At 35.9% G+C, this 25,216-nt stretch overlaps 1 protein-coding gene across 4 annotated transcripts in view; it reads right to left on the bottom strand.

Moving 5' to 3' along the window:
- LOC135847918 (zwei Ig domain protein zig-8-like) overlaps positions 1–25,216 on the bottom strand; it is a 450,816-nt gene that overhangs the window by 132,618 nt on the left and 292,982 nt on the right. For all 4 annotated transcript variants that reach the window (XM_065367656.1, XM_065367658.1, XM_065367655.1 and 1 more), the window contains 2 exons: positions 16,093–16,220; positions 4,834–5,002 (listed from right to left, as the gene is read on the bottom strand). In XM_065367656.1, coding sequence (XP_065223728.1) covers positions 4,834–5,002; positions 16,093–16,220 — 297 coding nt within the window. The remainder of the gene's footprint in view (positions 1–4,833; positions 5,003–16,092; positions 16,221–25,216) is intronic.

Genomic DNA, 25,216 nt, shown 5'->3' with positions numbered 1-25,216 from the left:
TGACGTCAGTGACCAAGCCTCGACAATTTGAACTTCCTACTCAGTAGTGGTGGCGCTTATGTCCAATTATAATCAAGAAATTATCGAATACAGCTGATTATACTCGATTACATCATCGTTTTTTAGGTGGTGGAGCCAAGCTATCCACCACTCTCGCTATAATAACCAATAGAAAACCAGTTCAACACGAATATCACCGAGTATAATCGAACATGACGTAATTCCAGCGCCAGCTGCGCATGATAGCGCCGCTAGGGGCGTTGAGCGCGTGCGCCACTGACTATGTACCTTTCCCCGCCCGATTTCTCGTAAAAAGCGCAGTTATAAAAGCTCTGATCCGAGACAATTCTGGTAGAACTGCAGACATCAACACCGCTAAGTATAGTTCCAACTTTACCTCCATCTCCGCAAATGGGCTGGAGCCCATTCGCCAGAAGAGACCAATAAATCCATCTTTAGCTCAATATTTCCAACTGTAGTTCCTACTGTATCCAGCTTTAGCTTCCTTCAGTTCGTGATTTATTGGACTTTGATGAATTTTGGCGTCTGTAGCCTCGGACTTAGCCATCATCTGCGATGACTTTGTTTCTCAAGTTGAGTCCCTATGGGGCAATTAGTGAATCTTCAGCTGTCTCGGATCACTCTTTGAATTGCACAGAGATAGGTTTTAATAACAAGTTGCCTTGGTTCACATTCCAACTTTAGCTTTAAGTTTCAAGACCTTGGCTCACATTGTCTTTCTTTATTTTCTTTTTTGTTTGAAAATGACATATCGCTCAGGATGTGCATTTTAGTTTTAAGTTCAACGAATGGCTCACTTTGTTCCTTTATTTTCTTTTTTTTAATATTTATTTTCCTTTTTGTTACTCCTAGTTTAAGTATTCCCAAAATTCCCCACGGTTGCGATCCTTTTTATTTGTCTTTGTTTTATCCCTCAAGTATACGAATAAATGTCCTAAATGTGAATTTGTCTTGGACTGTTATTCAACTTTCGTGACTTTGAGAATTCAATGAATATTTCCAACTTTACCATAAATATATCATTCCGTTGAAAGTTCAATCATATCTTAGCTCAAGCCTCAATTAATCCAACTTTAACCCCACGTATTATAAATACGTAAATATTGGGGAGGGAACCCATTTTACATCCGCGATTCATCCGATCCTGAGATCTTGATGAGCTAGTTATAGAATCGCAAGAGATACTTATCTTATATTTCCATCACCAATTATTCCACCAGAACGAGAGTGCATGAATCAGATATCCAGATGGTCTGGGTCAAAGAGGATTTGAATTAGTCTATATTTTCTTATCTTCAAAGAAATCAAGATTCAAAAATTTCCATTTTTGAATTCTTGGTGAAAAATCAAAAAATGTTTGTGTTGGTTGGGATACTTCCCCTGCATGAATAAGTACATAATTGGTCATTTTTGTGTGGGTGTGTTTTTTTTTCATCACCACTGAAATCCAATCAGATAAAATAGAAATTTCTTTAAAAAATTGTATAGCTGAAAAGACCAAATTATTAGGCTCCTAGTGTAATTTGGGAATTAATTCATACGACATTTCTTTACATTCTGGCGCCCAACGTGGGGCCATATTTTCCATCACAATATACCCTAATTTGTGGACCCATGAGGAACGAGACCCCCCGAAATGGGGCACGGATTCCCCGTGGGTGGAGTGAAAAAAAACCTATCCTGGATGTAGACAAAAATTGGAAGAAAAATTCACATTGAGTGGGAGACTACCCAGAAAAATGTTGAGCTTCTCACAGCTTAGAAGGCTGAGCCAGAAGTCCCCAAAGTGGGATTATTTTTGAAAAAGTCTTTGTTTTTTGCCATTATTGGGTACTCGACTACTCGTACCTTGTAAACCTAGAAAAACATACTATGCAATCCTTCAGCCATCCCCCTCGAAAATTTGCGATTTGAATTTCTGAACATCTCAGACCCATTAAATTCAAAATTCAATATCACTTTTACCCCTCTACGAAGCTCTTGAAAATTTACGGATCGTAAAAATGACAATTTCTTATCAACTTTATAACTATTTTCTGTCATTAAAAATTCCTTTCACAAAAAGCTAACGTCAGATTTGTGTTCAGCAGGTCAAAATACTCCGATTACCTCACTTTGCAGAATATTTCGATTTAACTGTCCAAATACACGTTCTTGTTTGTTTGTTTTTTTTTTTTCAAACATGATCTCACTTTGGGAACCTTTGGTTCTGCTCTTTGAACCGCTAGAGAGCTAAATAATTTTATGGGTAATCTCCCACTCAAAGTGGACTTTCCCGCCAATTTTTGTTCAAATCCAGGCTATGTCTTTGTTCACTCTCCCTAATGAGGTAGTGCCTCGTGCGGCAGCCTTGTAAAGTTAGGTATCAGTAACTTTTTATAGTGGAATACTTTTTTCGTTTTTTTTTTCAAGAGGGAGAATTCTGAGGATTTTTTTCAAGTTTTCAAGATTTTAAGAAAGGTGATGAGTCTTCCGTGGTCTGCTCTTTTCGAACTCCCCCTTTTTTTTTACCCAGAGTGAGCTCAGAATCAGTTTCAAAATCCATAAAAATCAATTTTAATATAAAGTAATAGAAAGTAAGTATGAAACTAAACGAGTTAAAATCTTCAAAAAGATCCCAATCAAGTACATTATATGGAATAAAATATTAAAAAAAGCAAAAAAACGCAATGGCTTTTTCGAGAAAAATTTTTTTTTAGCAACTGCTATTTTCCGCATAAATGCTATTAAAAATTCAAAAAATTATTCTAACACGATTTCAACACGTTTTCATCACATGTTGATAGAAAAGTAATCTCCCCCCTCCCCACCCCAAAAAATGATTGCAACAATTTATGAAATGTCAGAATTTTCTACACATTTGTTGTTCTATTAGGAAGGGGGCAGCAGAATTTGACTAGGTTTCTATCAACATATGTAGGTATTAATTTTCCACAGAAAGAGTAAATAAATATCTGAAACTCTGCTTATGAACTATAAAGTCGAGCCAGCGAATCGATTGCCACCATTTTCAAGCCAACCTGAAGCCACCAACCAAAGTTGACTTTTCTCCAGCAATTTAAAATTTCTCTAGATAATGTAATCAAATTCTGCAGCTGAAAATTTTTTCATATCATAATTTTGATATTCCTAGTCCACTCATGCAGGTGAATCGCCAAACCTTAGTGAAGTTGAAAAGTGTATTTTTTTTTTCAAAGATGGGAATCTCAAATTTTGAAAAAATTCCCCAAAATTATATATTTTTGTCACAAAAGTAATAATGTTTCATTGAATCCTGCCATGATGTAGAGGGAAGTGTTACTTGGAACGTACAAGACGTTTTGAGGAATTCATGAAAAAAATTGACAATTTTGAAAGTAAAAAACAAAAATGTAGCTCTGTTTCTATTTTTTCAAAAAACTTCTCTTTTCAACTCATCAGCTCGGATTTATTAGTAGGTACATAAAATCGAGTTCCATATTTTTATCTCTATGTTTACAGGAATGGAAAATTTCCACCATTTTCAAAAATTCGTCAAAAATCGAAAATTCGACTTAGACAGCTGGTAACATGCTCTTTCAGTGAGCCATATTTCAGTTTAATCCTAGTAGATGAATTGTAAAGGTCGCCTTATTGTTCGTCAACCCTGTTAATAAATAGATTTAGCGAACACCCTGTGCCCTATATAAAATTTTCACCACCTACTATTCTTCCCGCGCAATATTTTCAGTTAAACCTCGTACCAAAAAACAAAAAAAAAAACAGTATCACGACGATAGGTCAAATTCTCCTCATAAACGTCAACCACCCCCTCCTCCTTCCCCCACCATACATAACAGTATAACTTCACCTTAACCCAAAATTCCAACACGTTTGCAGGCACGTGTTACAAAAAAATTTGAATTTTAAAAAGAAAAACACGGCCGAGCACGACGCGGCGCGGCGCAAGCAAAAAAAAAAATACCACGCCGAATAAAATTATAAGTAAAAGAAATGCGTCAAGAATACCGATCTTTGCAGCAGTTGGTAAACAGAAAATTTCCACGACGTAGTTCGCTCTTCGCTCATCGCTGCGTGTTTTCATTTTCGAGGGTATAAGTAATTTTTGCTAGCGACGCGATGTGATTCCAGCTTTACTGCCAAGAATATCGCCAAGCCATACGCGTATAATGTCGATCCATAACATGCTAGATTGGCAATGATGACAATACGCCAGCCATAATAATCGCTAAATAAACGACGAATCACTCGCGATTGCCAGCCAGAGCTCGTATATAACGACAATGCGGTGACAAGGGCGCGACCAATAGTTCGATGAGGGAAAAAATAATGATGATTTTTTATTTTTATGCTTTATTTTAATAACTCGCGACGAGTCGTTTGGCAAGAATTGGCATTCGTTTGCGTAACCTTGGCCCCAAGCATTTAATAGCTCTTTAAAGTGGGGAACGTATGTGAAAAAAACCACTGATTCTGCTATCAATGTTGCCCCCTCCCCTACTCTATTTGTAAATATCTTCTCATCCCCTCAACCCCCTCCCATCACCTATATCTCAACATTTGATTCCCATCATCATTGTCAATACAATACGTAATATTATTTGAAAATTATCAACACCCCCCCCCCCCATCACCATCATCATCCTCATCCTTGTCAGTGCTTCGATAATTACTACAACATCTGAATACATACATTCGTATGCCAGTCTTGACGTAATCCACAAACACATATAACGCGTCCGAGTCGTCAGCAGGGTAAAAGCGCGAGAAGCGTGCCATTTAATTAAACGTGCTAACTACCATCGTAGATAATAAAGAGGGATAGGTACTTACCATTTAGTATATGTACACGAACGGTCGACGACTTTGAATTCGAAGGTATACACGAGTACTCTCCCGAATCCTCGGGTTTAGCATTCTGTATCAATAATCTGCTAGTGGTTGTGGCTCCTTTCACCGTTACTAAGCTAATACCACCTCTCGGCGAGTCGAAATTTATCTCCTAATGTAAAATAAACCGAGAATTAGATCTCTTAAATAATAATACCATGCCACGGATTATGCTTTATACATACAAGCCAAAGTTCCCGCTGGTGCTTTATACCTCTACCCCATACATATAGTACACACACCCCCATATTATAGAGGTACCAGAGAGTACATACACGACGTACATAAAAGCTAATATAAATGTTAAGAACGCGTAAATTTATCGGCGTTTCGCGTCTTTTATGAGATACCTTGTATTCATAACATGTTAAAAGGTCGTGTCTTTCGAGTGCTATTCCACCTATACGAGTATCGTATATCGTTAGACCAGAAAAAGCCAAATATTATCTGCAGATTATCTCCTATAACATCGAGTAAAGTACATACTCGTCCTCGACAACGACGACGACGACGACGACGAGTACACACTACATACATATTGCTTTCTAGTTTCTATACCTTTTTACTTTTATTGTAGCGTCGTGTCGTGTCTGAGCTGTGTGAGCTCGAGGCCGGAGTCGTGTACTGCACGGAAAAGGTAGGTATTACACAGTCGGTTCTCCCTCTGCCCTTCTCACCCAACCATAGGTAATTTCTTCAGCGTTTGTTTTCTTCGAAGTACAAAATATTCGAGCAATCTGTACTATTGGTATAAAGTTTGGTTCATTTATACAGGAATTTACGACAAAAAAATTGAGAAAATAGAATCACGTAGGTAGTTAGGTATCAGTTTAGCAATAGGTAGTCGTTTAAAGAAATGAAAACCGTCGATTTTTTTCTAGGTAGGTACTTATAATTTTCACTCAAACAAAAATCAAAGTTTTTAAAATAAAATTTACAAAAATCATCTTAATAAGAGAACATTACTACTCGAGCACTAATTTCAGTCAAATTTTTAGCAATTAGTTATCATATAGTACCTAGTTGAATTTTAAAAATTCGATTGCATTTTTTGATAATTTGATAATTTTTTGAAGAAACTTTGTAAAATTTCTGCAAACCTTTGATAACAGTTCACTGACCACTGTGAATTTGTCAAAGTCAATGTTAAAGCAGATTTTTTGGGCGAAGCGATGGGAGAGAGGGGTAGCTATACGTAAAAATCCCGAATAAAACAGCTTTAAATTTTCAATATAAATTTTTTCCAGCAAAGTGAATTAATGTGAATAATATTAATTCAGTTCAACTTTTGCAAGTCGGGGAGCCCGCATAAGGATCTATTGCACCCCCTCCCCTTCCGTCGATCCTCCGGGACAGTTTTTTTCTTAAAGGGGGAGTCCTAAGGAACATTTCTAGCCCTTGTCCTCGAAAAAAAGTGGCCCTACTTACTATGTAAATGGCAGCCATTTTGATTGACAGGTCAGCTGAAATCGCAGATTTTGCATTCCAACACGAAATTTTTCAAACCGTGCGAAAATAGATCAAAAGATCAGGCAAAAATTTATCACTTGTCAAAATTTTAAGCGCTAAAGTGCCTTTTTCGATTTTTGGTGAATTTTTGAAAATCAAATTTTGGCCAAAAATGAGGAATAAAATCAAAATTTTACCAAAATGACCAAGAAAGCTGAAATTTGGGATATACCTTATTTTCGACATGCCAAATCGATTGGAAACTGTTTCAAACCGTTTTGAGCAGTTCTGGAGCCTCCAGCAGATTTCTGAAACTCGAAATTCCCATCACAAAATTTCATCAAATGGAGTTGGAAAGCCGAAATTTATTCTGCAAAGTAAGTTCAATACGCTACGAAGTTGACTGCAGGTAGATTTAAAGTTGTTTTGGAGCCTACAGCGATTTTTTGAAAATTACTGGAGCCTCCAGTAGATTTTTGAAACTTGAAATTTCCACAAAATTTCATCAAACGGAGTAGAAAAACCGAAACTTACTCTGCAACCAACGTATTTTGGAGCCTCCAGCAAGTTTTTGAAAATTACTGGAGCCTCCAGCAGATTTCTGAAACTCGAACTTCTCAAAAAATTTCATCAAATGGAGTGGGAAAGTCGAAATTTACTCTGCAACTAATGTCTTTTGGAGCCTTCAGCAACTTTTTGAAAATTACTGGAGCCTCCAGTAGATTTTTGAAACTTGGAATTTCCTCCAACTTTCATCAAACCAAGATGGAAAGCCAAAATTTACTATGCACTCCAATTTTAACACCCAATGAAGACGACATCAGGTCGGTTCAAGTTATTTGGAGCCTCCAGTGACTTTTCGAAAATTACTGGAGCCTCCAGCAGATTTCTGAAACTAGAAATTCCCACAAAATTTCATCAAATGGAGTGGGAAAGCCGAAATTTATTCTGCAACTAATGCCTATTGAAGCCTGCAGCAACTTTTTGAAAATTACTGGAGCCTCCAGTAGATTTTTGAAACTTGAAATTTTCTCAAAATTTCATCAAACTGAGATGGAAAGCCGAAATTTACTCTGCACTCTAATTTTAACACCCTATGAAGACAACTTCAGGTCGGTTCAAGTCATTTGGAGCCTCCAGCCACTTTTTGAAAATTACTGGCGCTTCCAGCAGATTTCTGAAACTCGAAATTCCAACAAAACTTCATCAAATGGAGTTGGAAAGCCGAAATTTACTTTGCAACTAGGTATAATGCCTTTTGGAGCCTTCAGCAACAATTTGAAAATTACTGGAGCCTCCAATAGATTTTTGAAACTTGAAATTTCCCCCAAGTTTCATCAAACCGAGATGGAAAGCCGAAATTTACTCTGCACTCAAATTTTAACACCCTACGAAGACGACTTCAGGTGGCTTCAAGTCATTTGGAGCCTCCAGCGACTTTTTGAAAATTACTGGAGCTTCCAGCAGATTTCTGAAACTCGAAATTCCAACAAAACTTCATCAAATGGAGTTGGAAAGCTGAAATTTATTCTGCAACTAATGTTTTTTAGAGCCTTCAGCAACTTTTTGAAAATTACTGGAGCCTCCAGTAGATTTTTGAAACTTGAAATTTCCTCCAAGTTTCATCAAACCGAGATGGAAAGCCGAAATTTACTCTGCACTCCAATTTTAACACCCTATGAAGACGACTTTTGGTGGATTCAAGTCATTTGGAGCCTCTAGCGACCTTTTTAAAAATTACTGGAGTCTCCACCAGATTTTTGAAACTTGAAATTCCCACGTCATTTTATCAAATGGAGTTAGCAAGCTGAAATATTACTTCGCAAACTAATTTCAATACGAAACGAAGTCGACTGCATGGTGGTTTCAAATGGTTTTGAAGCTTCCAGCTACTTTTTGGAAATTTGAATTTTCCAAAAAACGCCATAAAACCTTTCAAAAAGTCGCTACAGGCTCCAAAACAATTTGAAATCCACCAGCAGTCGACTTTGTAGAGTGTTGAAATTAGTTTGCAGAATGAATTTTGGCTTTCCATCTCCGTTTGATGAAATTTTGGGAAATTTCAAGTTTCAAAAATCTACTGGAGGCTCCAAAACAACTTTAAATCTACCTGCAGTCAACTTCGTAGCGTATTGAAATTACTTTGCAAAATAAATTTCGGCTTTTTAACTCCATTTTGATGTAATTTTGTGAGAATTTTGAGCTTCAGAAATCTGTTGGAGGCTCCAGAACTGCTCAAAACGGTATGAACAGTTTCCAATCGATTTGGCTTGTAGAAAATAGGGTATATCCAAAATTTCAGCTTTCTTCATCATTTTGGTAAAATGTTGATTTTCCCCCTCATTTTTGGCATGAATTTGATTTTCAAAAATTCACCATACGAGATCGAAAAAGGCACTAAAATGCCTAGGGAACGCGAGTTCGAAAATTAATTTCTCATCAATAAAACATAGTCGAAAATTCACTTTTGAACATACACATGCTTTCTGAAATATTCAGCTGTGGGATTAAATTTTTAGTTCTCGACATTGATCAAATGCTTTCTAAGGCTAGCCAAATTTAAGTAAAACGTCGCCCTTGTCAGAAACTATGTCGTCGGTTTCCAATACAAAGGTTCTATGTCCATGTTTTTTTTTCCCCCAGGTTTTAAACGTTTCGGGTACGGTTATAGTAGGTCTTTAAGTAGGTACTCATCAAAAAAATAAAAAATGTGGTTTGACAAACAACATTTTTTATTTTTTTTATGAGTACCTACTTAAAGACCTACTATAACCGTACCCGAAACGTTTAAAACCTGGGGGAAAAAAACATGGACATAGAACCCTTGTATTGGAAACCGACGATGTACATACATCGGAAATTACTGAAGAAAAGTCAATTTTTGCTACGGCTCCGGACAGGCTCAAAAATCATTGCGAAATATTCGGAAAGTCGACTTCGGCATACAAATTGATTTTCAGACTTTTATCTCGAGAGTTACTCTTTTTGCAGAAAATACATATCTACTTATAAATAAACTGAAGAAACACTTCCACCATTTTCAAAAATTCACCAAAAATTGGAAAATCAACTGACGGTAGTTCAAAATTTGATTTTCAGGTGAGAAAAATTCAAGGTCAATAGGATTAGACAGATTTTCAATATAAGTTCATTTTGTTCCTTCCTGGCGCAGAACCCGCTTATTTTTCTATAGTCATGTATTTCTAATCGCTACTTTTTAGACCCCTAGTAATAATTTCTTCAATTTTCAAACCACATTCTGTTTGTTCTATACCATTCAAAACAGATTTTTCTCATTCCTGGCGCAGAACCCGCTCAGAATTTTTAGTCGACATTTCTCGTCACTTTACTTCAGATATTTATAATACACTTTTTTTATTTCATAAACCAGCCTCATTCTGCTCATTTCAAAACAATTGTGGGCCTAATTTTTCATTCCTGGCCCATACCCCTCAAGGGAAGGGAGGAAGAGAGGTTTCTTGTACGAATTGTTTGGACTTTTAAAAACTCAAAAAAAAACAGGAAGTATTTTGAAAAATTCATTCTATGGGCTCGCTGTTTTCCGGAATAATGCTCTACGTACTGCTGTATAGTGCTTATAGGTAAGTAATTCATCAAAATGTTAGTGATTAATCAACCTTAAAACGACGAATACTATTAAATTATAATTACCTATTTACCATACAAAACAAGGCCCGCGTTGTTTACAAATCATTTCGTCGATTTCAAGATTAGATTCAGGTAAATAAAGGTCATTTCAACGTGGGTGTATTTGTAGGGGTCTGAGTAGGTAAGTACATTATGTAGATGGATAGTTGAATTCATGCATACGTGATAAATACGAAATAAAAGACGAAAAATGGGGAAGGAAACGTGACATTTCGTATCGAAAATATACAACATTAGGTATAGCTAGCGTGGACGAAGGAAAGCGTGTTACATTGAAATTAATAAGATTGCCGTTACACAAACGTGGTGGCGAAAAAAATAACAAAATTTTCCCTTATGACGTTAATTTACGACACCGACAGACAGTTTAATATCAGTAATGCTGGTACATTTTCAAATTGGGAATACCAGTAGCACGTGAAAACGTCTACCTCGTGTATGAGTACGAAGTGAGTCGAACAGGGAGAGTGAGCGAAACAGACAACGAACCCTAGGCGAGGGTGGGATAGAGATAGAAAAAGCTTTGAAAATGAAAAATATTTGCACGGTTGTGAAGTTTTTATCCGAGCAGGTTCAGGTTCCCTGTATACACTTTTTTTTCATGAAAAAAAAAAGAGGGTACACGTACGTTATTATGGTTGGTGTTGTAATTATGCAACTTATTAGCATTATACGCTTTTATCGCCATCATCGTCGGGGCCAATTATATTCGGTTGTAGTTTCGCGAACGCATCAGCAGCTCTATGTTCATGCTCATCTATACACGTTTGATATCATCAGACCTAAGAAGAGAGAGAGAGAGGAGAAGAGAGAATTGACGCTGTGTGGTATTTGGTGAAAATACGCAAACTACTGTTTAGTTTACGGTTCTATAATAATGGCTGTATGTACACCACTGTAGGAAAAAATTTACTAATCGCGATGTTGTTATCTAGGTTAATTTTTCTGATTTCGTACGTATAAACTTATCCAAAAAGTAGTTTGCACAGCTTAGGCGTTTTTAGCCGCTCGGCCGCGTTAAAAGATACCAAGTACGTCGTTCAAATAATGAAAAAAAATTAAAATCCTACGATAAGTCGAGCCTTTTATTAAAGCCGCGGCCGAATAAGAGAAGAAAAAATTTCTGTATAAATACAGCCCTTAGATAATTTCCAGCGGTAATTACAATCGCGTTCGCGTTTCTCTATGTAATTATTTTTTTCGCTTTTCTCATCACCTTAAAATCTCGTACTAAAGCGCGAAGAACGAAGTTTCTGATGAAAAGTGACCCGCTTCTTGATTTGGTTTTCAATTTTCTAACGTAATCTGTTAAACGTACGGTTTTAATTGCATCGGTATCCGTCACTCAGGACGTTATCTTTAGGGCGATTTGTTATATAGGGGATTCTGTTGTAGAGGTTCTCTGAGCTGGTTGTTTGACTGTGTTTTATACGAGTGTATTAATTCGTCTCAGTTATAGTGTGTTGATGTGTAAAGGCCAAAGGGGTGGGATTTTTGCTACGCGAATTGGTGTAAGCATTATTTAAAAAACTGAAGAGAAAAAACGTGAGAACAACCTAGTTCATTTTATGCCATTTGACTTTTTTTGGATCTCCCAGCAACGAGTTTTCGAATTTGTCCTCTCATTCAAATCGTTGGGGGCTCTAAAATGGGTCAAAATTAGTGGTTGTTGATGCGTGGGAGTTGATTTGAGGGGATTTCTCGCATTGGTTTAACTTTCCTCAAAAAAATGATTTTTCTTTGATTTTTTAAGAATTCGTCAAAAGTCCCAAAATGAACATTTAGCATCCTCAGAAAATTTAGTTACAGATATTTTAAGGGATACCCTACTCTTTCAATCAAGTTTAGTTTCATTCAGATCAGAAAGTGCTTGTTCGAAAGGTTCATTTGTGAGCAGAAATCTCACGGAGAACTCTTTAATGTCGTTTTTTTCGACCAGAGAGGTAAGCGGGTTCTGCGCCAGGAATGAAAAATTTCGGACTTGAGTTCTTTAACCCGAACAGAATATTGCACGTTTGGAAATCACAAAAGGTACCCATCACAAGTGTCTGAAAAGTAGGTACTGATGAGAAATATTGACCAGAAAAGTGAGCGGGTTCTGCGCCAGGAATAAACAATTTGGTGCCGAATTGCTTAGAACGAGCAGAATGTGGCACGTTTGGGAATTGAAAAAGTATCACGAGGGTCTGAGGAGTAGTGATGAGAAATATTGACTAGAAAACCCAACTTTTTTCTTCATATGTGGCCAAATTTTTGTCTCAGGACCCCCCCCCCCTACTTCCCACAGATTTTTTCAGCAAATTTCCCAGATATGGTTCGGACGAATTTTGAAAGAGGAGTTGAAACTTTGAAGCAAAAATGTTGAATGTTGAAAATAAATATTTTATACATAATAAAAAATTTGAACTTTTCAATTGATTTGGTTATGTCTCCAAAATGTCTCAAGTTAATTTTTCTACTCTTGAAAATTTTTCAAAAATTCTCAAAGCAGATTACTTAAGAGTTTGATATTTTACCAAAAAATTTGGAATTTTTGGTAATTTTCATAGATTTTAATGCGGAACTTCTGCAAAAATTTTATTAAAATTTTGTTAAGTGCGTTTTAATGATTTTCATAGAATTCATTGATTTTTCTTCCTGCAGTTTTTACTTCACTTCATACGTTTTTAACTTTTTTTCAAGTTCAACGCAAAATTCCAGGTTTTTTTTTTAGACAATTATCATTGATTTATTTTTGAAGATTTTTTTCTTTCAAGGCATCAAGGCATTGTTTTCAATAATTTTATGCAATTTTTGCTAAATTTCACTTGAATTTTATACCAGTTTTTGGTGATTTGAAGTGAATTTTGGAGTTTCATTCGTGTTTTTAAATCATCATTTAAGAGAACGTTTTGTGCATTTTTCACTAAATTTTGTCAACATATCAGTAGTTTTTGGTGATTTTGATTAATTTCATACTATTTTTATTAACATTTTATTACTTTTCGGTGATTTTTTGCAACATTTAATGATTTTTAAGCTGTTTGTAGTAGCACTTTCTATGATTCCAACAAAACACTTCTCATTCAATCTTCACAGAAATTTCGATAAAAATTTTATTACTTTTTAATCGTTTCTTTGATTATATAAGGATATTTTTTCTGGTTTTTATTTCTCTTTACACGTTTTTAAAATTTTTTCAAAAACTCTCTTTCAAGTTTTACGTAAAATTCCAATTTTTTTTTTAGAAAATTCTCATCGATTTTGAAGGTTTTTTTTCAAAACAATTTTTCAACAATTTTATGCAATTTTTGTCAAAGTGTACTTGAAATTGATACTAGTTTTTTGTGACTTAAAATGAATTCGATGCTTCATTCTTGCTTTTAAATCATTTAAAATATTTTGAGCACTTTTCACTCAATTTTGCCTTTGATCGAATTTGATGATTTTTTTTCATGTTTTCGTCAACACTCTTTTCATGCAGTTTTCTCAACTTTCACAAAAATTTCAATTTTTTTGACATACTTTATTGACTTTGATACTTTTTTGGATTTTTTTTACGACCGTTCAGCATGCTTTTCACGTTTTCATGAGATTTTCACCAACTTTAACAAAAATTTCATTAGCTTTTTGGCAATTTGACGTGATTTTAATGCTTCATTTATATGTTTACATCATTTTAACTACCTACGTTTTATGTGATTTACCCAAAATTTTACCAAAATTTCTTCAGGTTTTTATGACTTCTTCAAGATATAATTTTAATTGTTTTCGACACTTTATCGCGGATTTTTTTTCAATTTTTACAAGAGATGGAGTCCTATTTTGATCATTTTCACTGATTTTAGTGCTTTTTGGACTCGAAAATAATTCGATTTATCCGCGAATATTTAACCAGAAATTAATTAAATTAATAGATTCATTCGCGCATGATTCATTAATAATTGATCAATTCGACAACAATTGATCAATTCGTTCGTGTAATAATTTATCGAATAAGTAATTCGATTCGTTCGCGAATGATCTATTAATAATTGATTAATTTGTTCGTCAATTCGTTCGCGAATGATTCACGAAACGAAAAATTAATACGAATGATTCATTGACAATTGATTAATAGGTTCGTCAATTCGTTCGTGAACAATTCACCAAAAATAAATTGAATAAATCGAGTCGTTCGCGAATGATTCACGAAAAATAATTCAATGAATCGAGTCATTCGCGAACAATGCATCAACAATATTCGTTCGCGAATGATTTACTAACAATTGATAAATTCGTTCGTGAATGATTCACCAAAAATTATTCATATGAATCGATTCGCTCGTTAACGATTCATTATTTATGAATCAATTCGTTCGCGAATAATTCACAAAAAATAATTCAATTCGTTCGTGAATGATTCACCAAAAATTGAGTGAATGAATCGATTCGTTCGCGAACGAGTCATTTATACGAATCGTTTGTTCGCGAACGAATCACTTATACGAATCGATTCGTTCGCGAACGAGTCACTTCTATACGAATCAAGTCGTTTGCAAATGATTCATCAAAACTTGAGTAAATGAATTGATTCGTTCACGAACGAATCACTAATACGAATCGATTCGTTCGCGAACGAGTCACTTATATACGAATCAATTCGTTCGCGAATAATTCATCAAAACTTGAGTAAATGAATCGATTTGTTCGCGAACGAGTCATTTATACGAATCGATTTGTTCGCGAACGAATCACTTATACGAATCGATTCGTTCGCAAACGAGTCACTTATATACGAATCAATTCGTTCGCGAATAATTCATCAAAACTTGAGTAAATGAAACGATTTGTTCGCGAACGAATCACTTATACGAATCAATTCGTTCGCGAATGATTCAGTAACTATTGATAAACTCGTTCGCGAATGATTCACCTATAGAAATCAATCAATTTGTTCAATCGCCAATCGTTCGTAAATGATTCTATTCGATTGTAAACAGATCAATTGCTGTACAAGTGTTTCAAAAAAAGCGAATCAATTCGTTCGTAAAATATTTTTTTTCAGAGAAAAATCAGTCTTCTCACGCTAAAGGCGTGAGTGTTTTTTTTTTTTGTAGTCTATTCCTCAAATCTAAGCAGGAAAAATGCACCCTTCAATCAACACATTCCCAAGAAAACCCTCCAATTTCCGTTCACATCTCTCCCATCGACCCCCCCCCTCCCCACTCTCCCAAACCATCTACCATTCATCCTTCCACAAAACACACTGCACATATGTATGTACATTTACATCCAAAACCACCAAAAGACCTGAACACGAATCGCACGAAAGCCCTCTCCACATCCCACCCGTTGGTCAAAACCACCAAAAGAAACCGAAAGAAACCTCCATCCGACAAAATAGTATACCCAACTCTTCCAGTAAATGTATCTTAACACCTGATAACTTCACGTACGTATCGTTGGGAAATTCTAGCCGCATTGTTTACACATCCAAATCGCATAAGCCTCGCAGTTTATTAAAGAAAAGGACTCGTATACATAGGTATAGAGGGGATTCGAAGCACACCCTTACAAATTACGTATTGCGAATCTGTGTGGTTTCGTTACTATTTCGACCACAACGACGACGACGACGACGCCGACGAACCGACCGAATAAACTAAATATACGAGATAAAGGTGACAATATCCTTCTGTGTAGCCAGCAGCAGGATATGCGAGGATTTTTCTTCCGCAATTTTACTATTCATATTCGCGTCGAAACAAAACATACACAGGGCAATGAAATGAGCTCGCTTCAGGATGGGACCACAAGAGGGGAGGGGGTAACGAAAAGTATACCTAGAATAGAACCAACATGGTGTGAATAAATTCTCACATACACATCGAGCTCCATTTCCCGCATCTTTCGAAGATTCTGGGTAGAGGAATGCGAATGCGAATGTAAAGGGTGAAAAAAACACCAGCAGGGTAATGAAGCTAGGCCGAAACTATATTAATCTGTCATTGTGTTCGGTTTCGTTGCGTATAGTTCGCAAATTAAAGCTTTCGCTAATACACACCCATTTTAGTATAAGATTTAATTCACACAAATAAATTATTTACGGTTTATTTGCTTTACCTCTTGGCCATGTCTCCACGTTATCGTCGGCGGAGGTTCTGGCGTGTATTCAATTAAACACGTTAAATTTATCGTGCTACCCACGTCGATGAATAAATCTGGTCCTCTTAAAATTTCCGTTACCGCTTCTGTAAATACATATAACATAGATCAAAGTCCAAATTACAATTAGAATCGATGGAACGCGAGCCGAGTGCGAAAAACGAACCGGGCAGGGCGAAACACCCCACCTCAGCCGCTCTCTCGCAGGCCCAAGATACATATTTATAATTAAAGTAGATCGTCGGTTGCGATATAAATGATAAATTTACCTCGAACTTGTTTTTAGAGCTAGCGTGTTAATGGCACATTTTATGGCAGATTAGTTGCATGTTATATTCAAACTTCTCTGACCCCATTATTTAACTGATAAACCCATAAAGGATATTGTTAATCCGACACTACAAACTTCGGCGATATATTTTATAAATCAATATAGTCCTTTTTACAATGCAAACGTCTATACAGACAGGGTACCAATATAGTATACGCAAAGAAGAAAAAAATATTCACTCTTCCTCAAACACACACACTCACACACAGCACAAGATATAAATCGTAATCCGTTTTAAAAGTCGTATATGTGAGACTTGCAAGAAGGAGAGCAACGTGTAGAGGAAAAAAATATATATAAGAAGCTTATTTCAAATGAATTTTAAACGACGACGCGCAGCATTCGGCAACTTCGCATATACATACACACGTTTTCTTAAAAATATTTTGTCAACAGTTCGCAACAAATCGCTAGGGAATCGAATTCTAACAGAATACATGGCGCGTTTCAAAATATAATGTTGTCAACATCACAGTAAGAAATTGAACAAGGCAAAATGATAAATAAGACATAATCTACATGTTATGTCGAAAATGCAGCCTCTCTCCTACGCCTATATGCCTATATTCCTACTCGTACACGGTACCAAGAGTCTCTCCTCTCCATTTACGTACTATAGGAGTATTCGCCAGCCCTTCCTGGGATAATTTAGTCACTTTCAAAATTTCAAACTCTTCGTATACTACACTAACCTATACTGTAGCATTTTCACCGAATATCGTACAGTACGTTTTGAGTCGTCGTCGAAAATTCTAATAAGTAAATCGTCGTAGAGCGATATTCTTCCATTTCGGTGCTCGTTATTCGTCGTTTGCGATTCGCCTACGCGAAGTGTAGATAGGTACCTTATTGTATCGAATATCATCGATATTTATAGTGTTGCGGCCGAATACGCGGGAAAAAAATAAGAAATGGGTTACTGAGCCAGAAGAATTTATATCTAAATACGAGAGAGTGATCCAAATCCCATTCGTACTAAGAAGACGTTTTACTGGTCTAGGATTTTTCAGATTCTGAATCCTCAATTTTTTGAATCATTTCGAGACCAAAAAGTTGGGGGGGGGGAGATGAACGGACCAAGAGATTAATTCCAAATTTGAAATCAGACACTCTGAAAATTCAACAAAGCAAGGGTCACAGCTCTTTAATTTCACTCTAATGAAATTCAGAGGGTGAAATATCGAGTGGTTTAAAAGTCTCGTACAAAAAGTGAGTTGAAATTCGAGATTATCGCCTCTAAAAACCCAAAAAACCACGGGTCACTTTTCATATTTTTGGAGATGAGAGGGAGAGGGAGGGCTCCGCTGCCCAGAAGATTTGTATCAAAAAAGTGAGCTTAAATTCGAAATCAGCACCTGTGGAACCCTAACAAATCATAGGTCACACGAATTTTTCAATTTGTTGAAATTTGGGGCTCATGAGAGTGCCAAGTCCAAGGGTCTTGCGTATATCAAAAATTACGGTCAAATTCGAAATCAACGTTATCGAAAACACCACAAACGATATGTCGCATGATTTTCAATTTTTTTTCGAAATCTGACCAAAATTGAAAGATGGGTGGGGGCGGTGCAAATTTGGAGCTAATGAGAGCATCAGGATGAGGCTCAAAAATCAAAAAATTAGGTTCAAATTCGAAAGCAGCATTATCGAAAACACCACAAACAATATGTCACGTGATTTTTAATCGTTTTTTTGAAATTTGCACAAAATTGAAAGGTTGGGAGGCGATGAAAAGATTTTCCAAAGTTAGTTTTCAAAAATTGATTGTTTTCAATTGAAAATTTCCAACTTAGAACTTTCAAAATTTGAAAAAATGATTTTGAATTTCAAATTCTCCATTTCCTTTCTGTGGTCTCCAAAACTGTGAAAATGTATTTTCTCCAGCTTTACCTAACACATTTATTTTACGTATTTCACAGAGCTTCAAAGTTGGTACAGAAACGAGAAATTGAAGCTGTAGACAAGCATTGAGATCACTTTCTATTCAGCTATCAGGAAAGGAAGATGGAGTGGAGGGGGCAATTCCTATGAAAAAAAAAAACAAGAACAGAAACACGAAAACTCATTGTTTTTTATTCGTTTTTTGTTCTTCTCACGTCTTTCTTTTTAACTCTTCTATTTTTTTTTAATTTGAGTAAAACAATTTTAAATATTTTGTCAATTTTACAATATCATTTTTTTAAATTTAAGATGTAGTATGTATTTTTGAAAAAAAAGAAAGTTTTCATTTTTTTACATTTCTTTTGCTTATTTTTTCAAAAAAAGAAAAAATGACTTCAAAAAATGTCTTTTGGCAATAAGAACACCTGAAAGATTGGAACTAGAACAAGAACAAAAACAAAAACCGTGGAGAAATCATTTGTAAAATGATTCGAATCACAAATCGCGGATCGTGTCATTTTTTCGAATCCACGCATGGAATCAAAATACACTGTTTTTATCGAGTTGAAAAAGCTCGAAAATTAAATTAAAGATGGGAAGAAACTGATTTAAATCACTAACGTGAATCGTTGAAATTTTCGAATCACGAATCTTTTTTCTTCATTTTGGCGATTCGAATCATTTCGAGTCATTTATTCTCAAGAATCGCTTTAATGATGATTCGAATCACGAATAGCGAATAAAAATGCAGAATTCGAATCGCTCTCACTCTTTCTGTACACTAATTTCTTTAAAAATTTGATTTTTTTCATTTTTTCTGGATTTTATAATTGGTAAAAAATTTGCTTTTGAAACCACGCTTCTGGAATTTCGAGGTAACCACCTAAAATAGTCGAGGAAATGTACAATAAGCATTATTGACTACCTAAAACTATTGGTCTTGAAGTTCATTTTTGGCCTTCCAGATAAATTTGAAATTCCTGGAGAAAATATAAAAACTGCTGGAGGCTCCAGAATTGCCCAAAACTAGTATTTGTGGATCTGCGGTAGTTTAATTGAAAGAAATTATTCGTTTTGGTTCACTCAATTCGAAAAAAATGCACATTTCCTAAAAATATTCAAAAATTGTTTCAACAATTTTTTTTTTAATTTTTTAAAGTTTCAAAAATTTGCCAAAAATCTATTTCAACACATGAAATTTGAGTTAAGAGGGTTTCAAGACACGCTCTTTCAATCAACCTTGGTTTCGTTTAAATCGGAAAGTGATTTCAAGCGGTTCTCTATAGAGAATTTGAAAAAAATGTATTAAAACCCTCCTCACGAAAAGTTTACACCTTTTCAAAGCCCTATATAGCTTTTCTCTCGAGAAAACACAAATTTTCTAATTACACGCGGCTTGTTCCAATATACTAAGGTAACATCTTCACCGATGGAGTTCAGTTCACCATCAAAGCACATGCCAACTTTAAACTTTACCCGCGAAAGCTTTTTTGCTGCGGGTAAATTAACTATTCTCCTATTCCCTTAGATAACGGATCATCGATCTTAAGAGGTGTCTGAAGTAGGCACTTTGGTTGTTTCGAGGCGACCAAATAAGAGCGAATTACGCGATCGAAAATCTCACTTTCTTACAAGCCGCATAATTAAAGGACTCTTTGAGCGAGACGAAAAGTACAAGTATACATATCCATTTGAAGCTTTAACATGGTAAACCGATTGTAATTTTTTTTGCATCTGTGGCTATATGCCCATAGAACGGAAACAGAACAGAAGGGTAGGTATTCTATAGAGAGTGTTTCTTTGGTCGACATGATGGGTAAGTGTACCTTATACCTATTCTTCGAAAGTCCATTATCGTTGGCAATTAAACGAGTTTCTCAACAAGAGACACACTCAAATTGTGAAAGCGAGAATTTCACTATAAAATTACCAACTTTTGAAAAGTTTTCGTTGTAATGTTGTACGAGTACTACCAGGTGACCTGGTTACTCTCCATGTCTAGGGAGTTGCCAGCCAGGACCAGAGGTTTTCCTATTTTAAAACACACGAACGAACAATACATGATGGGAGAGGGGTAAGGCTGAAGGGTAGGGGTATCGTTTTCGAGTAAATTTTCCAAAAAGATAGCAGCCTGCTATAGGAAGGTATTTGCGATTAATTTTTAAGTTTTGTAATTACATCGTACCCTCCTCATCCCTCCACCCATCTCTGCTACGAATTCGATTACATCGCAGTAGGTAGGTAAATAGGTTGGTAATTAAACGAAGAATAATCGCGATGTTTAATTTTCTAATCTTAATTAGCTCGCGTATAATTGAAAGAGTTGGTAATGATGGTAATTCGCGTATATGGGAATTGGTCCGCGAGCCATGAAAGAATACGTAACATGAAATCAAATCCATAGATAGGAGAGAGACGAAATCACCGAATCGTACCAATGTCGTACCATGTACCGTATTATCCGGGCTGGGGTTTTTTTCCAGCCCTGCTTTGCCAGGCCCAGTACGCCATTTTGCAAGATAGTAGCTGCAGATTTCCGAATAATGTTTCAATTCTGCGAACGAATTTGTTAGCTTTCATGCAGATAAGCATGTTTGGCAACGTTAAGAAACGGGCACATTTTTCACATTATCGTCGAATCTTTGTTTTCACATACACTGTATACACTTTGGAAGTAAAGAACGCTGCGTTGCTTTTCACCCTGTCGTCTCTCTTGCTCTTCCTATACTGGCTGAGTATTATCGTACTCGTATGTGAGAGAAACTTTTTGTCGCGAAAGTTGCCAAAAGCGGAATTTTTTCTCGTGAAATCGAATGCTCGCTGGTTCACGAAAATGACTTACGCCCAGTTGACCACATGCTAGCAAAAAGCTAGCGTTTTATTCGCGTTTTGATAAGTTGCTAGCAATTTACTCGCTTTTTGTGGCCAGCAATAATTATCTCGCTAAAAGTAAGCGATTTTCTTGCAGTTTTTCGCTAGCAAATTCAATTCTAGCAATTTTCGAGCTGTTTTCCAGCGACTCTCAGCTAGCTTTTACTTCACTTTAACTTGCTCGCCTTATGCTAGCGTATTACTAGCGGATACTTGCTCGCAATTCTATGCTAGGACAGTTCAAACAATATTCTCGCATATCTCAGCTAGCTTTTACTTCACTTCATACATGCTTGCCTGATGCTAGCGTATCACTGATGGATACTTGCTTGCAATTCTATGCCAAGAAAGTTCAAGCAATATTCTCGCATATCTCAGCTAGCTTTTGCCTCAATCTATACCTGCTCGCTTAATGCCAGCGTATCACTGACTAATATGTACCTGCTCACAGTTTTATGATAGGAAACTTCAGGTAATATTCTTGCATCTCTGAGCTAGCATTTACTTAGCCATCTGGCTCTAGAAAAATGTAAGCATATCTCTAGTTTCTGCATCTGGTGACTTGGCGTTTTCTTTATAGTCAAATGATAGGAACGTGCTACCAGATCTTACGCATTTCTCACCAATAAACCTTTTTCTGCGTTATTTATTGTAGCAAATGCGAGCAAGTATCTTTTCCATCCCTCAGCGCGCATACAAAAATCATTAAAAATATTCCTGCATATGACAATAGGAGTAATTGCACCCCCCCCCGCCGATCTTCCGGGGCAACTTTTTTCTTAAAGGGGACAACAAAATTTCATCAAATGGACATGGAAAGCTGTAGTTTACTCTACACTCCAATTTTAACACCCTCTGAAGACGACTTCAGGTGGGTTCAAGTCATTTTAGAGCCTCCAGTAGGCTTTTGAAACTTGAAATTCCCACAACATTAATTAATCAATTGGAGTTGGCAAGCTGAAATTTACTTCGCAGGTTTCAAATGGTTTTGAAGCTTCCAGCTACTTTTAGGAAATTCCAATTTTCCAAAAAACGCCATACAACCTTCGAAAATTCGCTGGAGGCTCCAAAACGACTTGAAATCCACAAGCAGTCGACTTCGTAGCGTATTAAAATTAGTTTGCAGAATGAATTTCGACTCTCCATCTCAGTTTGATGAAATTTTGTGAAAATTTAAAGTTTCAAAAATCTGCTGGAGGCTCCAAAACGACTTGAAATTCACCTGCAGTACTTCGTAGCGTATTGAAATTAGTTTTCAGAATAAATTTGAGCTTTACAACTTCAATTTGAGTTTCAAAAATCTGCTGGAGGATACAGAACTGCTCAAAACAAGTTGAAACCGTTTCCCATCGATTTGGCATGTCGAAAATAGGGTATATCCCAAATGTCAGGTTTCTTGGTCAATTTGGTAAAATTTTGATTTTTTCTCACATTTTGGCCAAAATTTGATTTTTGAAAATTCACCGAAAATCGAAAAAGGTACTTTACCACTTGAAATTTTGACAGGTGATGAATTTTTGCATGATCTTTCGATCTACGTTTGTAAGGTTTGAAAAATTTCGTGCACGTCCTATGTTGAAACGCGAATTCTGCGATTTCGGCTGACCTTTCAATCAAAATTGCCGCCATTTTGTAAGTAAGGCCAATTTTTTTTTCAGCAAGTTTGCTTTAAAATGTTCCTTAGGATGTCCCCTTTGAGGAAAAAGTTGTCCCGGAGGATCGGCAGGGGGTGCAATTACTCCCATTGCCGTGGACTAAAATGTTGTTCAAAAATTTTGAAATTTTTCCTTTTCATGGTTTGTTTGATACTTCATTTTCAAATTTTAAATTTTGACAATTTTTCTATTTAAAAAAAAAACTTCATTTTTTATTTAATAAAGAGATTTTTCAACATAAGCGCTAGCATAATGCTAGCGAATTGCTAGCGTCGATCTCTCTCATGGTATAGTTTGCTACTCTTAGATAAAGTGTGTCATCAAGTTGAATATAAGCTCAAGGTGGTATCTTGTTGAAAAGTAAGAAGAGTGACATCACTCTTCTTATACTATCCCAAGATGCTAGCGTTATGCTACCTCTGAGCTGGGACAGTCGCCTAATTTTTGGAATTTCCTGGAAAACTACCACCTGTTAAAGGTAAACACCCAGAATTTTTAAAAATTAATTAATAGTAATTACTTTACTGATCAAAGGTTTTCTACGCTAGCAAAATGCTAGCTTCTTGCTAGCATAATTTGCGCTAGCGTAAATGGTGCCGGAATATGAGACACTTTTTGCAAAAATTGCTAGCAAATCAGTCGCGATTTAGTTGCATGTACGTAGCAGAATGCAGAGCAAAGTGCCAACAAAATGCTAGCTTTTTGCTAGCTTTGTGCCAGCTACGTGCTAGCTATTTGTGCGCAATTCTGCTACTCTAATGCGACCTAATCGCAACTGATTTGCTAGCATTTTTTTAAAAAAGTGTCTCAAATTCCGGCACCATTTACGCTAGCACAAAATTTGCTAGCATTTGGTCAACTGGGCGAGTGTATTTTTCGACTATGGAGTAGAAACAGATCTATCTACCTACGCATCTCGACGATAAACTTATACCCTTGGACGAAATCTCGCCTAATTTTGGACAATGCGATGAGTCGATGGTAGGTCTGTACCTAATTATAAAATCAAGCGTTATAAAACGTGTTGTGCTGGTGTATTTTGTTAACGCCGCCATCTTCGAAAAGGTACTCGAATAAGCGCACCAGGTTTTGTAATTATTCTGTGTTCTGAACACGCGAGTATAGATATAGCTTACCTAAACCTACGTAGTAGGTAGTCCTAGATATACTATAAGGCCTATTTCTATGGATTTTCATCTCAGATGAACGTCTCGTTACGTGTAATACCCATTTGTAGTTAATAGACTCTCCGGCTGCGTCTAAGATGCTTAATTTTAGCCCAGATCGGGGTTCTCGTATAAATAAGAACGGGCCGGAAAAACCATATAATGGGGGTTAGATTAACAATGAGAAGTTATTAAAGAGACCGACGAATTCGTCGACCAAGGTGAAATTTCAACGGGTTCGCATCTTTAGATTTTGTACGAACCTACATGAGATGGTGGTGAATTTCTTCGGCTTTAAATAATGTTACGAGTAGGCTTTATATTTTGGTGAAAATCCTGTTCGGGAATACTCGTACGAATATCTCTTTGTTTCGATTGGTTCTATACCTACGTAGTGAAAAATGATATGATAATAATGAATCAGAAGTTTAACTCGTTAAAATTCTAAAATATTACTCCACATTGATGATTTTATATTTTAAATGTTCAATTTCCTTCGAAAAAATCTTCTCAGTAACCCCTCCGTTCCCTCCCCGGTCCTCCAAGCAGTGTTGGTCTTCTGCATGAAGGCACCCTAAAATATAATTTAAAAAATAAATAAATAAAAAAATGAAATAGCTAATGACAATTTCTTGACAAAATAAACTGGGGTGCAAAAAAAAACTCAAAATTTTGTATGTATCTTGAGATCAACAGTAGTGTACAGGTAAATTAGATAGAATAATTTTGGAAAAATGTTGCAACCTTGCAACTAATCAATAAATTTCACCTTTTACAACACGAACTAAAAAAAGTCTCAATATCGTAACCATCTTGAAATGTGGAGGGAAAAAAATTTTAAAACTAATAAAAAGATCCAAATATCAAAAATCTCGAGAAAAAATCACAAGATCAAAGAAAATGGACTCAAAAAAATTTGAGAAAATATTCCTATGAAAATAACAGAATTTGAAAAAATCTCAAGATCATAAAAATCTTTAAATCTCAGTGCAAAAAAAATCTTAAAAGCTATGAAAAGAACTGAATGCCAGAAATCTTTAGAAATTAATCTCAAGATCAAAGAATATGGCCTCAGGAAAACTTTGATGAAATATTCCATGGGAAAATATCAGAACTGGAAAAAATCTCGAGATCATAAAAGTCTTGAAATCTCAAGGCAAAAAAAATCTTAAAAGCTA

The sequence above is a fragment of the Planococcus citri genome, chromosome 5 (genome assembly GCF_950023065.1).
Source record: "Planococcus citri chromosome 5, ihPlaCitr1.1, whole genome shotgun sequence".
Taxonomy (NCBI): domain Eukaryota; kingdom Metazoa; phylum Arthropoda; class Insecta; order Hemiptera; family Pseudococcidae; genus Planococcus; species Planococcus citri.
Note: the sequence above shows the minus strand (reverse complement) of the source record. Positions and strands in the feature narration are given on the sequence as shown.